Source organism: Rana temporaria, chromosome 1, assembly GCF_905171775.1.
Source record: "Rana temporaria chromosome 1, aRanTem1.1, whole genome shotgun sequence".
Lineage (NCBI taxonomy): Eukaryota > Metazoa > Chordata > Amphibia > Anura > Ranidae > Rana > Rana temporaria.
In genome coordinates, this window is record NC_053489.1 from 83,497,630 (window position 1) to 83,513,493 (window position 15,864).

Here is a 15,864-nt window from a genome sequence, read left to right on the forward strand (position 1 = left end):
ACACACATACACACACACGCATACACACATACACACACATACACTATATATTCATATACACACACACACACACACACACACACATATGTTTTTTTAGCAGACACCCTAGGAAATAAAATGGCGGTCATTGCAACTTTTTATCTTGCACGGTATTTGCACAATCATTTTTCAAACGCCTTTTTTTGGAAAAAATGGTTTCATGAATTAAAAAAAAAAAAAAAATAACAAAAAACAGTAAAGTTAGCCCAATTTTTTTGTAAAATATGAAAGATGATGTTACGCAGAGTAAATAGATACCTAACATGTCATGCTTTAAAATTGAGCACACTCCTGGAATGGCGCCAAACTTCAGTACTTAAAAATCTCCATAGGCGACGCTTTGAAAAATTTTACAGGTTACCAGTTTAGAGTTACAGAGGAGGTCTAGTGCTAGAATTGTTGCACACGCTCTAACACACGTGGCGATACCTCACATATGTGGTTTAAACAACGTTTACATACGTGGGCGGGACTTGCGTGTGTGTTCGCTTCTGAGCGTGAGCTACCGGGGACAGTGGCGTTTAAAAAAAAAAAAAAAACATTTTTTACATTTGTTTTTTTTTTTTAATCACTTTTATTTCTATTACAAGGAATGTAAACATCCCTTGTAGTAGAAAAGGTGTGTAAAAGGTCCTCTTTAAAGTGGAGGTTCACCCGGAAATGTTAAATTTTAACATTAGATTGAGGCTCATTTTGTCAAGGGGAATCGGGTAGTTTTTTTAAAATCGAAGCAGTACTTACCGTTTTAGAGAGCGATCTTCTCCGCCGCTTCCGGGTATGGGCTGTGGGACTGGGCGTTCCTATTTGATTGACAGTCTTCCGACGGTCGCATCTATCTCGTCACGATTTTCCGAAAGTAGCCGAACGTCGGTGCGCAGGCGCCGTATAGAGCCGCACCGACGTTCGGCTACTCGTGACGCGATGTATGCGACCGTCGGAAGCCTGTCGATCAAATAGGAACGCCCAGTCCCGAAAACCATACCCGGAAGCGGCGGAGAAGATCGCTCTCTAAAACGGTAAGTACTGCTTCGATTTAAAAAAAAAAAAAAACTACCAGATTCCCCTTGACAAAATTAGCATCAATCTAATGTTAAAAAAAAAAAATTTGGGTGAACTCCCGCTTTAAAGGAGAGATGCAGGGTCAATAAGACCAAATCTCTCCTCCAGGCTGGAAAGCATGAGATTTTTTTTCACAATCACCGATCTCATGCTTACTAGCCGCAATTGCAGCTTTGTTTACTTCTGGGTACCTGGGCGTGACGTCATTACATCGCGCCCGGGCCTCCGACGGTCATAGAGATGACTGGTGACCATCTGGTCACCAGTCATCTCTATGCTTCCTATCCGGCGCAGGGCGATCCTTTCTCCGGGCCCCCGATGGCACGGGAGAGCCCGGAGAAGCACTGGGGGGGGGGGGGGGGTGTCCCCTCCCGCCGCCTATAAGAATGATCAAGTGGCGGAACCACCACTATGATCGTTCTTATGGTGTGCAGGATCGCCGCCGGCACCCAATGATATATAAATGATGCCTCTAGCTGCAGGCATCATTCAGATATTATCGCACAAAGTCCAGGGCGTCATATGACGTCCACCCGAGATGGGAGATCCCCTTTGTGGACGTCATATGACCATGTGCGGTATTGAAGTGGTTAAAGAGTATTTTTTTTTTAATTGCGTTTCAAAAACCACTGCGCAAATACGGTGTGACAGAAAATATTGCAACAATCACCATTTTATTCTCTAGTGTATCTGCAAAAAAAAAAAACTATCATGTTTGGGTGTTCCAAGTAATTTTCCAGCAGAAAAGAATGATTTCTTACTTATAAGCAACAAAGGTCAGAAAAGGTTTGGTCTTTAAATGGTTAAACTTCCTTCATCTACAGTTGCTTCCTTTGATAAAAGAACGAAGAGATACTTTGTTTCCACTTATTTGTGTTGTATTAAAACTTGGCAGGCTGCCTGGATTTTGTTTATCCAGCTGTGAGAACTTTCTGTACTTGTTAGAGAGAACTGTGACATGTCGTTTTGAAATTCGGGAAGGGAAAAAGATTGCGATTTCGATTCTTCACGATTAATCGCGCTACTCTGAATAAAATTATATATAACATTTATTTGGCAAGATCTATTACTATTGATCAATAATGAAAGACCAATTTGTCTTGTGAAAAAAAAAAAAAACACACAACACACACGTGGTATAATCCACTTGGATACACCAAGTAGTTGTGATGATTTATACAGTTTTACTAAAAACATGTCAAAGTTGCAAAACTGTGCGTCACATTAGGACTTTTAGGCTCCAATAGGAAGAGGTTAAACGGGTTGTAAAGGTTTGTTTTTTATTTTCTAAATAGGTTCCTTTAAGGGGTGTTCCAGTCATTTTTTATGTTTATTAAAAGTCAGCAGCTACAAAAAGTGTAGCTGCTGGCTTTTAATAAACATACACTCACCTGCTCCACGTTCCAGCGACGCGCCGGCCGGGGCTCCGCTCCTCTCCCCCCCCCTCTCCGGCCGGCGTCTTCATTCCAAGTGTGGGCACCCGGCCGTGACAGCTTTCAGCTTCACGGCCGGGCACCCATTGCGCATGCGCCAGCGTCACTGAGCATGCGCAAGCAGTGCTGCGCCATCCAATTGGACAGGCGATCGCCTGGGACCTGTCACGTGTCCCAGGCGAATGCCTACAGGGAGGGGCTGCAAAAAGGCGATTAGGCTATTCGCCTTAGCAGCCCCTCGGCGGAAGGAAGAAGTGGGACAGGAAGTCCCACTCCTCCTGAAGCCCCCACAAAAAAAATTACATGCCAAATGTGGCATGTAAGGGGGCGAGGAGTGGATTAAGTGGAAGTTCCACTTTTGGGTGGAACTCCGCTTTAAGCTAGTGCATTGTTGGTTCACTTACCTTTTCCTTAGATTTCCCTTTTTTTTTTCTTTGTCTGAATTTCTCACTTCCTGTTCCTCCTCAGTAAGCTGTTCTGGCTGACTAACCCCCAGCCAGAAGGGCTCGGATGATGGTGGAAAGCTTACTGAGGAGGAACAGGAAGTGAGAAATTCAGACAAAGGAAAAAAAACATTTAGGAGGGAAAAGGAAGGAAAAGGTAAGTGAACCAACAATGCACTAGCTTAAAGGAACCTATTTAGAAAATAAAAAACTAACCTTTACAGCCCCTTTAAATAAACCAGATGCAGGAGTCTGGTGTGAATGTTATACTTGCACGATGCTGGTTTCTCTAGTCACCTAAACGCAAGAAAGAAAAAAAAAAAAAAAAAAAAAATCGCCAAAGCTAAAAAAAGAAAAAAAAACAGCCCTACATACACCAAACCCTTCTCCTGTGCACTATACTCCGACAAGCCTGGCAATGCGCTCTAAACAGGTTGCAGCTTGCAGTGCGTATCAAAGAGATCAGACTGAATACAGTACTGGGACGCTCCGAGTGTCATTGACACCCTGTGCTGTATACACCCTTACTGAGCAAACTCATAATCAACATTCACAAAAAGATCCAAGTCCAGCACGAGACATGACACACTAACCATACATCACCATACAATAGACTCTACAATATACAGCATGAGCGCACTACATAACATTCAGGACAGGAAGGATTTCACAATGATCATTACAAACATTTGCCCACACACCTCTTCCTGATGGCTTCCAGCTGTAGGTAGGGAGTTCACCCTACCAGAACTATGAACATTGGGTTACATTCACACAGGTGGTCCGAGGTCCATAGTTTGCTGCGTTCTGAGGCAACAAAGTGCCACTACCAGACACAAACTGGCCAATACTGACCTTGGTTAAACACTAGCTGCTTCCAGGGTCGGTCAGAGACTCTAATCACATGCAACCGTTCAGATGAGGGGTATACGCGAATGGTGGTGGAGCCAGCGTTCCATCGAAAAAATGCCTCAGATGGGTGTGCGCATGCGCAGTATGCAACGTCACTCCAGTAGATATGTTGATCAGCTGTCGTGACGTCAACACGGCGCATACGCAGATCCTCTGAGGCAGTACCTGACGATCTGCTAAGGGAGAATTCAGATTCTGCCTTACTATTGCGGGGGAAGGCTGTGGGTGCGTTTTAATCCGCCCTTAGCCCAGGTTCACACTGGGCTGCGGGAGGGAAGCCATGCGAGTTCAGCTGAACTCGCACAATTTCACTCCCGCTGGCAGTCCCGATTTCGCACGCGATTATAGAGACATCTGTGCAGGTTTCTGCACAGATGTCAATGTAAATCGCAGGCCGAAATCGCAAAAAGTAACAGAAACTTTTTTTTTTTAATCGGTGCAGCGCCGCAGATGCGGCGTCGCACCGATTAGGACGGTGCCATTGCCGGCAATTTGCAGCATATACCACCGTTTTGACATGCCAAAACGCGCCAGTGTGAACCAGGCCTTAGACACAGCCAAAACCCGCCGCTTAACACACTCAAGCCGCCGAGCAATGGGCAGAAAACACGCCGTTCAATACAGCCAAAACCCGCCCTGCAACAGCGAGGCAGAATCTGACAATTTAATTTTCTCTCGGCGTGTATCAGATACTGCCTCTGATGATCAGCGCATGCGCCATGTTGACGTCACGCCAGCTAATCAACATATCAGCTGGAGTGATGTTGAGTATTGCACATGCGCAGACTCATTGGAGGCCTTTTTTGACGGGGGGGGGGGGGGGGCATTTCTCAATAGAACACCTGGCCATTGATTTGTACAGAGGGTGCAAGCAGCAATTAGCGATTCTTGCTGGAGAACGCCACTGCGCAGTCACATGCAGGTGCCCTTAAGGCTGCATTCACACCTGAGCGTAGCGTATTATAGACATACCTATAGGTAAAAGACTCATACATGGGAGGTTACTCCCACTCTACTTATCATTTAGGTCTCAGGGGGGGAAAAAGCATTTTTGACTCATCTGACCCTTCGTGCTACAAAACCTTTCCCCGCAGCCTCTTCTCCCCCACACTCTGGTGCTTGCAGAATCTCTGATGTCATCAAGTACAGTGCACAGTCCATAGCCCTGCATTGGATGTGAGGACAGCACTGGAGTGTAGAAGAGTAGGGGAGCATTGACTGCTGCAGGAGTGGAGCATCAAAACTGCTTTGTGCACCTAGACTGAAATGAGGGTCCCACCAATCCCTGCAACGAGGGTCCCACCAATCCCTACAACGAGGGTCCCACCAATCCCTACAACGAGGGTCCCACCAATCCCTGCAACGAGGGCCCCACCAATCCCTGCAACGAGGGCCCCACTACCCCCAGACATAGAATGTAAAGTGATTGTAAAGACTCTTTTTTTTTTTTTTTTGCAATATCGCACCTTTGGTGCTACAGATCTGCACTTTAGGATTCATTCACACCTGATCACGAGCGGAATAACCGCGATTTCGAACCGCTGCAAGACGCGGGATAACAACGTACGACGCCGTCGCCCAAAAGAAGCTCTGGCTCCATTCACACCTGATTTAATTTTACACCCACGTGATTTACTGGCGTTTTCCCAGCATTTTAAGCGTTTTTGCAGCTTTTTACAAGGATTTTAGCAGTGTATTACAAGCGGTTTACAGCGTCAGGTATTTTGTTTAGCCAATAGAAAGCACTAGGGGGGGTTTGAGGAAATTAGGGGTGGAGAGCTCCTGTTTGAACAGAGAACGAGCGACAAAACGCTTGTAAAACGCTCAAGTCGGGCGTTTCTGTTTAAGTCTATGGGGCCAAAAAGAAGCTCACGTACCTTATTTTTGAGGGACAAGCGTTTTGTTTCAGGTGACAGAACACTCAGATTTGACTTCTTGAGCGTTTTAGAGCTTCAAGCAGAAAATCGCACGGGTGTGAACGGGGCTTCGTGTTCCTTATTTAAGCGACAATCTTTGCACGTTGCAATTGCAGTACGATTTACTGCGCTGCAAAATCACGGTGCGATTGGGGTGTCATTAAGAAGTAACGGCATCGCGTTCTACGTTTTGCAGCGATTTGGAATCACGGTGATTCACCTGCGGTCAGGTGTGAATGGAGCCTAAGCGATTGTACAATCAGATTGTATGGTGTGTGATTGGCGAGCTTGTAATATATCTTGCAAGTTTTTTTTTTATATATATATTTAGATCAGATGTCCGCCCAGTGATTGTACGATCAGACCACCCACAATGATCTCAGCAAGGCAATCACCTGTTCGAGGTGTAACTAAGGAAAGATACAATTAGAACATCCGGAAAAGTTCGTTTCCTGTCCTCAGACCAGACATCTCCCCCCACCGATCAGACCCCTTCCCCGCTTTCCTCCTCACCAGTTTGGTGGCCCGGTAGGGCCCCGGTCCGATCATGCGATGCTCCATGCTGACCCCCGGCCTGGCTCCGGGTTGTGTGTCGGGTCTCCTAGAGACGGCCACAGTTTGAATCTCGTACCTGTTGGACGCTGATTGCCTATTGGCCCAGGTAGCCCACGTGATGTGTGCGGCAGAAGGGGCGGGGCTGGTGTCAGCGATGGGATTTCCTCTAGGACGAGCTGTCTGGGGAGGGGGTGGGATTTCTATGTCATGCCGATACACGAGGAGAAGGGCGTGACTATCGGCGGCGGGGCGGGGCTCCCACCATCCCTCCCTCCAATGCAGGAATACCTGAGACTTACATTACAAGTCACACCGAGCACAGAACCACAGAGGGAGGTTTATCACAAGACTGGAGCAGCTGTGCAGGGCAACCAATCAGCTTCCAGTTTCTAAAGCTTCACTGTACAATCTGATTGGTTGTTGTGCACAGCTGCTCCAGTTTTGATCTGTTCTCCACATAAGACTTGTTCTATAATGTCTACAGGCGTCCTATGTACTGTGCATCCCACCTGTATGCATGTGCCCCACCTCCTTGTACTGGCCCTGCACCTGGGTGCAGCCTGACACCCCCTGTTGGTATGCCACCGATGCACGCTGGTGTACGTTATGTAGGGGCAATGCGTTGTTACATTGCATCACACTGCTTACATTTTATTTTTGATCCCGCCACCTGCATCCTAGCAACCGATGATGATGTGAGGTCCATCCACCTCCATTCTAGGATCCAATGACACTGCGTCGTCTGGCCACCAGAATACTAGTGACCAATAACACTGTGCTGTCCACCACCTGCATCCTAGCAACAAATCGCACTAAGCAATCCCGCCACCTGCATTCTAGCAACCAATGATGATGTGAGGCCCAGCCACCTGCATTCTAGCAACCAATGACACTGTGCTGTCCAGCCACTTCAATCATAGCAACCAATGCCACTGTGCTGTCCAACTACCTGCATCCTAGCAACCAATGACACTAAGCAATCCTGCCACCTGAATCCTAGCAACCAACGATGATGGGAGGTCCAGCCACCTGCATTCTAGAAATCAATGACACTGTGTCGTCTGGCCACCTGAATTCCAGCAACCAATGATGATGTGTCGTCTGGCCACCTGAATTCCAGCAACCAATGACACTGTGCTTTCCAGCCACCTGTGTCCTAGCAACCAATGACACTAAGCAATGCAGTCACCTGCATCCTAGCAACCAATGATGATGTGAGGTCCAGCAACCTGCATTCTAGAAATCATTGACATTGTGCCATCTGACCACTGTGCCCAATGAAACTGTGCTGATCGACAAGGGCATAGCAAGGTCAGATTATGAATGGATGGGGTGTCTCAGCCAATTGGCAGGGGTTTCTTTAGTCCCTTGGCCTGCTGGGAGAGCCTATTTATTTGGGTGGAGTCCTTTTTGGAAAACCGATCACAGAGAGTGAAACTAGGTCCTTTCACTTCTGAAAAACGCATGGTGTCATGCGGAGTCCCTCAGGGGTCACCCTTGTCGCCCGTACTATTCAATATTTATCTCCGCCCCCTCCTCAAAAATCTCATCAGTAATCAGAATCTACTCTACCATTCCGACGCGGATGACACCCAACTCTATTTCAGCATCAGCAACAAAAAGGATCATTATCTCGGATTAGAGAAATGCCTTCCTTACTCTGATAGAGAATTGGATGACGGATATTTATCTTAAACTCAATGGCTCAAAAACAGAACTCCTTCTGTTTCACGTCAACCGGAAAAGACTCGCTACAACAATATGGACACCCCCGCCCATTTTGGGACAAACCATCACCCCCAGCACCAAAGTCAAAAGTCTTGGAGTCACTTTTGACTCCGACATGACAATGGATGCACAAATAAGTTCAGTAGTCAGCGGATCCCACCATCTGCTGCGCCTGCTACGTAGACTCATTCCCTTTATCCCAAAAGAAGACATAGCAGTCGTGGTGGGAACCATAATCAACTCCAGACTCGACTATGCAAATGCCCTTCACCTCAGACTCCCAAAGTACCAAATTGCGCGTCTACAAGTTGTCCAGAATACGGCGGCACGACTTGTAACAGGAAAAAAACCCTGGGAATCAATCTCTCCCTCCCTTAGGTCCCTTCACTGGCTGCCCGTAAAAGATCGAATCATGTTTAAGGCACTCTGCCTGACGCACAAATGTGTACAAAACAGTGCACCCCAATATCTATGCGAAAAATTAAAATGTCATAACCCAAACCGCGTCCTCCGATCTACCAACCAAAATCTACTCCAAATACCCAAGGCCCGATACAAGTCCAAAGGAGAACGACGATTTGCAGTCTAAGGACCTCGACTATGGAACGCTTTACCAACCAGCATCCGAATGGAAAAGAATCATCAGGCTTTCAGAAAAAAAATCAAAACCCATCTATTCTGAAGGCAAAAAATAGTAGGAAATGGATACCAAGCGCCTTGAGGCGATTCGGTTCGCATGTGTAGCGCTATACAAGTTTCTCACTCAGTCAGGTGATCAGTGTTCTGTGCCACCTGGACGGCTGTCTGGGTGGATGTGTGTTATGTCGTCCTGGGTTGCTTGGACAGAAGCCTGCGGCCTATCCCGGGGACACCTGGCTGCTAGGCTGCTAATCTACCTGAGGCCTATCCACGAGTTACAGAGGTTCAGCCAGACGGGGAACCAGCTGTGGTCGGAGGTAAAGGGAAAGCAGTCGCCACTAAGGGACCATTCAGCTTATTACCAGAGACTATTGTGAGTAAGCCTGAAGAAGTGCCAAAGCAGTCTTCTCACTAGCCGGGAACGGTGAAGAAGTGGGAAAGTTTCAGCCAGTGCCAAGCCAGGGACCCAGCGGGTTAGCGGGGGTGGCGCTTCACGAGTATACAGCGGGTGAGCTGTGGAAGAGCTCAGGGGATCTAGCAGGCAGCTGGGATCTGGAAGTCTAGTGAGAGACTGGGAGATCAGTGATTGAAGACCCACAGTGGGAACCTGTGAGAAAAGAGAACTGTACTCTGTTGCCAAGTTCTATGTGTGAAGGTCTTTGGAAACTGTTAAAAGCTTAATTGCCATAGGAGACAGCGGTCATGCCTATACAGAAGTTGCATCCGGCTGGAGGCTTTAAACCAGGGGTGCCCAACCAATTGATGGGGCAGTTTTGATGGTGCAGTTTTTATGGTGGCAAATTGATGAGGCAGTTTTGATGGGGCAATTTGATGGGACAGTTTTGATGGGGCAGTTTTGATGGGGGTAATAGGATGGAGCCGTTTTGATGGGGCAATTTTTTGGGCAGTTTTTATGGGCACAATTTGATGGTGCAATTTTTGATGGGGCAGTTTTGAGGGGGCAATTTGATCGGGCAATTTTGATGGGGCAGTTTTTATGGGGGCAATTTGATGGGGCAATTGTCATGGAGCAGTTTTTGATGGGGGCAATTTTCATGGGGCAGTTTTTGATGGGGGCAGTTTTTATAGGGGCAATTTTGATGGGGGCAATAGGATGGGGCAGTATGATTGGGCAATTTTGATGGGGGCAGTTTTAAAGGTGGCAATATGATGCGCCATTTTGATGGGGGCAGTTTTGATGGGGCTCACTGCGTCACTGGGGACCCAATGCGCATGCGGCCACCGGGCACTCGCGATTGCCCAGTAACTGAGCAGGACCGTGGATCTGTGTGTGTAAACACACAGATCCATGTCCTGTCAGGCGGAGACCGATGGTGTGTCCCTTGTACATAGGGACACGATCGGTCACCTCCCCCAGTCAGTCCCCTCCCCCCATAGTCACAATCATTCCCTAGGGAACACATTAACCCCTTGATTGCCCCCTAGTGTTAACCCCTTCCCTGCCAGTCACATTTATACAGTAATCAATGCATTTTTATAGCAGGGATCGCTGTATAAATGTGAATGGTCCCAAAAATGTGTCAAAAGTGTCCAATGTGTCCGCCGCAATATCGCAGTCATGATAAAAATCGCTGATCGCCACCATTACTAGTTCAAAATAACAAAAAAATAAAAATGCTATAAATCTATCCCCTATTTTGTAGCCGCTATAACTTTTGCGCAAACCAATCAATATACGCTTATTGCGATTTTTTTACCAAAAATATGTAGAAGAATACGTATCGGCCTAAAATGAGGAAAAAAATTGTTTGGAAAAAAAATGGATATTTATTATAGCAAAAAGTAAAAAATATTGTGTTTTTTTCAAACTTGTCCCTCTTCTTTTGTTTATAGCGCAAACAATAAAAACTGCAGAGGTGATCAAATACCACCAAAAGAAAGCTCTATTTGTGGGGAAAAAAATATAAAAATGTAATTTGGGTACACCGTTGCATGACTGCGCAATTGTCAGTCAAAGTGTGACAGCGCTGAAAACTGAAAAATGGCTTGGGCAGGAAGGGGGGTGAAAGTGCCTTGTATTGAAGTGGTTAAACAATGCTAATTGTGAATGATATGTCTTTTTCCTGGAGCGGGAGGAGAGGTTTCCATAGCTAAGGGGCAGCAACTTCCTCTGACACTGCAGTTGCTATGGAAACCCGACCTACAACCTATTACACCGCTCGTGCTGCTCTGAGCATATGTTAGATCTGGAGGTGCATGCTGGGTAACCAGCCTGCATGGAATACAGGAAGAGATACAGTCTGGCTTCAGATGCCCACACATGAGATGGCCCCTGCCTGCTGGAACTTACAAAAGTAAGAAATCAATGGTGCTAAAATACAAAACGGACCTTCGTTTACAGCATACCTTTACTAGAATACATTAAGCATGAGGATTATTGGGGTATTTTTATCTAAAAAGTAACATTTCGGCCAGAACACCGCTTTAACCCCTTGAGTGCCAGTTGGTAATATATTCCCTCATTATCAGGACATTGGCCCAGATTCAAGTAGAATTGCGCGATATTTGCGGGGGAGCACGGCCGTAGCTCCGTGAATTGCGAGGGCGCGCCGGCAAATTTGCCCGGCGTAAGCGCGCGCAATTTAACCACTTAAAGACCACAGGTGTTTTTCAGATTTGGTGTTTGCAAGACTAAAACATTTTTTTCTGCTAGAAAATTACTTAAAACCCCCAAACATTATATATTTTTTTTTTCTAACACCCTAGAGAATAAAATGGCGGTCATTGCAATACTTTTTGTCACACCGTATTTGCGCAGCAGTCTTACAAGCGCACTTTTTTTGGAAAAAATTCACTTTTTTGAATTAAAAAATAAGACAACAATAAATTTGGCCCAATTTTTTTATATATTGTGAAAGATAATGTTACGCCGAGTAAAATGATACCCAACATGTCACGCTTTAAAATTGCGCCCGCTCGTGGCATGGCGTCAAACTTTTACCCTTAAAAATCTAGATAGGCGACGTTTAAAAAATTCTATAAGTTGCATTTTTTGAGCTACAGAGTAGCTCTAGGGCTATAATTATTGCTCTCGCTCTAACGATCGCGGCGATACCTCACTTGTGTGATTTGAACACCGTTTTCATATGCGGGCGCTACTTGCGTATGCGTTCGCTTCTGCGCGCGAGCTCGTCAGGACGGGGCGCTTTAAAAACATTTTTTTTTTGTTTTCTTATTTAATTTTATTGATTTTATTATTTTTTACACTAAAATATAAAAAAAAAAAAAAATGATCACTTTTATTCCTATTACAAGGAATGTAAACATCCCTTGTAATAGAAAAAAGCATGACAGGTCCTCTTAAATATGAGATCTGGGGTCAAAAAGACCTCAGATCTCATATTTAGGCTTAAATGCAAAAAAAAAAAAAAAAAAGGAAAATTTGTCATTTAAAAAAATGACAGAAAAAAAATTGTCTCTTTAAGAGGCTGGGCGGGACTGACGTTTTGACGTCACTTCCGCCCAGCAGAGCTATGAGGACGGGTGGGGGCCATCTTGCCCTCACTCAAGTCCTCACACACAAGGCGGCAGCATCGTATCTCCTCCGCCGCTACCGACGGCTCCGGTAAGCGGCGGAGGGCGCGGAAAAGCGGCGGGAGGGGGGGGGGCCCCTCTCCCGCCACCGATAACGGCGATCTCGCGGCGAATCCGCCGCGGAGACCGCCGTTATCGTTTACACGGCCGCCAGCTGAAAACATGGATATCTCAGTTGTGGCAGCAGCTGCTGCCGTTACTGAGATATCCATGTTTAAAAAGAGGACGTATATATACAGTGGGTGGTCCTTAAGTGGTTGGCCGGGGGCGGGAATCATTTAAATTAGGCGCGCTCCCGCGCAGAGCGTACAGCGCATGCTCCGTGGGGAAACTTTCCCGACGTGCATTGCGGCAAATGACGTCGCAAGGACGTCATTTGCTTCTAAGTGAACGTGAATGGCGTCCAGCCATTCAAATTTCACGGCGCGGGAAGGCCGGCTATACTTTAGCATTGGCTGCCCCTACTATTAGAAGGGGCAGCCTTGCGCTAAAAGTAGCCGTACGGAAACTCCGTACCTGGCTTGCGCGGGGCCCGCGCAAGCTTGTGAATCATTGGTAGTATGCAATTTGCATACTACACGCTGATACACAATGGGAGCGCCCCCTAGCGGCCCCCACAAGAATGCAGCCTAAAATCTGCGAGGCATAAGAGCCTTATGCCGCGCAGATTTTAGCCTGCAGTCGGTGTAACGAGGTTCTTGAATCAGGAGCACTCGTTACACCGGAGCAAGTAAGCACTTGCGCTGCGTAACCTATGGTTGCGCGGGCGCAAGTGCTTCTTGAATCTGGGCCACTGTTCAGATTTCAGCACTGTGATAGTTTGAATGACAATTAGTTATGTACTGTAACACTGTACACTAATGGATTTAATTTTTTTCATTTTTTTTTAAACGCTATAAATTTTGCGCAAACCAATCGATAAACGCTTATTGCGATTTTTTTTACTAAAAATAAGTAGGAGAATACGTATCGGCCTAAACTGAGGGAAAAAAATAATGTTTTATATATTTTTGGGGGATATTTATTTTAGAAAAAAGTAAAAAATACTGCATTTTTTTCAAAATTGTCGCTCTATTTTTGTTTATAGCGCAAAAAATAAAAACCGCAGAGGTGATCAAATACCACCAAAATAAAGCTCTATTTGTAGAGAAAAAAAAATTGCCAATTTTGCTTGGGAGCCACGTCGCACGACCGCGCAATTATCAGTTAAAGCAGACGCAGTGCCGCAAAAACTGTCCGGGTCTTAAGTGGTTAAGGATTAGCGGCAAAATAGTAAATTTTTATTTATAATCTCTTTAACATAAATAGGTATAACTAATAGCAACATTCCAGATGTGTTTTTATCTATTTTAGGCCAGCAGTGAAAAGGCCAAATAACAAAGAACTCAGATTGGAATTGCTGTGTCAGATGATGGCCTTTTTGGGATCTTCCCATCTATCATTCACACATCTTCACTGAGATGTTATTTTTGAGGACCATCTGGGCAAACGTAGTTCATATCAAGATCTAAGCCTTTTGGTACTAATGCTCCTTTAATTTGAACCAATTGCAGCCCCCACCTGGCTACCCCAGCCGCAGTATGTTAATACCTTTCTGTGCATTTCTTCAACACGTCTTATTTGTTAACACATTCAAATGACAACAGCTGAAATATCTATTCTGAAGCTGACATATGTTTATACTAAAGTCCTCCAACTGGGAGCAAGGCATGTGCGTGCTACAATGTATGTGTGCTGCCAGGAAAGGACCTATTCAGAAGGGTTCCAGATGGTTAGTTTGCTGCCTTTTCCACTATTTGCTTCCATTTCACAATATGATTTTGTTATTTTCATTTATAAATGTAGTTTTATATTGCACCATTGTTAACAGGTATTTTGAATTCTATTGAAGTTAACCACAATTAGAAAGGTGCAAAGTTAAAATTTTCTAAAAAAAAAACATTTCAAGATTAGTACTCTACTCCAATAGTTGGATATATATAGTAGTTCTTGTAAGATCTCATTACTATGGGCACTGGGGCCCGGACACCATGAATTGGCCATTTCTTTAATCGGCTGGAGTCAACAGGGTCTGCATGCTGTCAGCCCAAGTAAGTCTATAGGGACACAGCAGCTGCACAGACACAGCCGCTCATCCTAATTGGCTTTTGTGACCTGCGCTTTGGGTGTGGTTAAGTTAACGCTGATACTCGCTGCAGATCACAAGTGCAGTGCGTTTTGAGCCTGGTGCGGAAACCGCATACAGAACATAGGGTTCCCGAACCACTGTCTGGTGTGAGCTGGCCCTTAACCACTTCCATACCAGGCACTTACGCACCTTCCCGCCCAAGCCAATTTTCAGCTTTCAGCACTGTCGCACTTTGAATGGCAATTGCGCGGTCATGCTACACTGTACCCAAACAAAATTGGCGTCCTTTTTTCCCCACAAATAGAGCTTTCTTTTGGTGGTATTTGATCACCTCTGCGATTTTTTTTTTGCACAACAACTAAAAAAAGACTGAAAATTTTGAAAAAAAATACGTTTTTATTTTTTTTTGTAAATAAGTAAGTTTTCTCTTTCAATTACGGGCACTGATATGCCGGCACTGATGGGCACCGATGAGATAGCACTGATGGACATCGATGAGGTAGTACTGATGGGCACAGATGAGGTGGCACTGATTGGCGGCGCTGGTATGCGGCACTGATGGGCACTCATAGGCGGCACTGATGGGCACACATAGGCGGCACTGATGGGCACTCATGGGCGGCACTGATGGGCACTCATGGGCGGCACTGGGCACTCATAGGCGGCACAGATGGGCACTCATGGGCGGCACTTATGGGTGGCACTGATGGATACTTATGGGTGGCACAGATGGGCACTGATAGGTGGGCACTGGGCATGGATGGGCACTGTGGGGTGGCACTGATGGACACTGTGGGGCAGCACTGATTTCTCCATGTTGCCTGTCAGTGCCCATTTGTGGGCACTGATTGGCATCTTTTTTATTTTTTACTGCTTTTTTTTTTCACTGACTTTTTTTTTTTTTTTTTTTGCCCCCCTTTTTTTTTGCCCTTCCCTGGTGGTCCAGTATGGGCTTCCCTGGTGGTCCAGTGTGGCGATCCAAGGGGGGGCTGCGCTGATAAACAATCAGAGTGAGGAAGAGCCATCAACGGCTCTTCCTGTTTACATCGTGATCAGCCATGATTGGACACGGCTGATCACGTGGTAAAGAGCCCCCCGCCGGAGGCTCTTTACCGAGATCGGATATGCAGGGTGTCAGACTGATACCCCGCATCACCGATCGCCGCGCTGCGCGTCCCCACGGGCGCGCGCGGCATGAAATCCTGCAGGACGTCCATGGACGTCCAGTCAGGATTTCAGAACCACTTCCCGGACGTAAATCCCCTATGGACCGGGCGGGAAGTGGTTAAAGGCCCCAAGAGCCCAGAACAAGGGACAACACAAAACGTATTTACTTACTGCCTGAATCTTGCAGACTTCAGCTCCATAACATCTCCAAAATATGCCACATATGCCACTAAGCAATTTATTCACTCCCTTGTTTGCTCTCACCTTGACTATTGTAACTCCCTCCTCAT

The 15,864-nt window shown here is 46.1% G+C and overlaps 1 protein-coding gene across 1 annotated transcript in view; it reads right to left on the reverse strand.

The window, feature by feature from the left end:
- DEPDC1B (DEP domain containing 1B) overlaps nt 1-6,517 on the reverse strand; it is an 81,620-nt gene extending 75,103 nt beyond the window's left edge. The window contains exon 1 of the mRNA XM_040339685.1: nt 6,316-6,517. Coding sequence (XP_040195619.1) covers nt 6,316-6,363 — 48 coding nt within the window. The 5' untranslated portion in view covers nt 6,364-6,517. The remainder of the gene's footprint in view (nt 1-6,315) is intronic.
- Between the last annotated feature and the right edge of the window lie 9,347 nt (nt 6,518-15,864).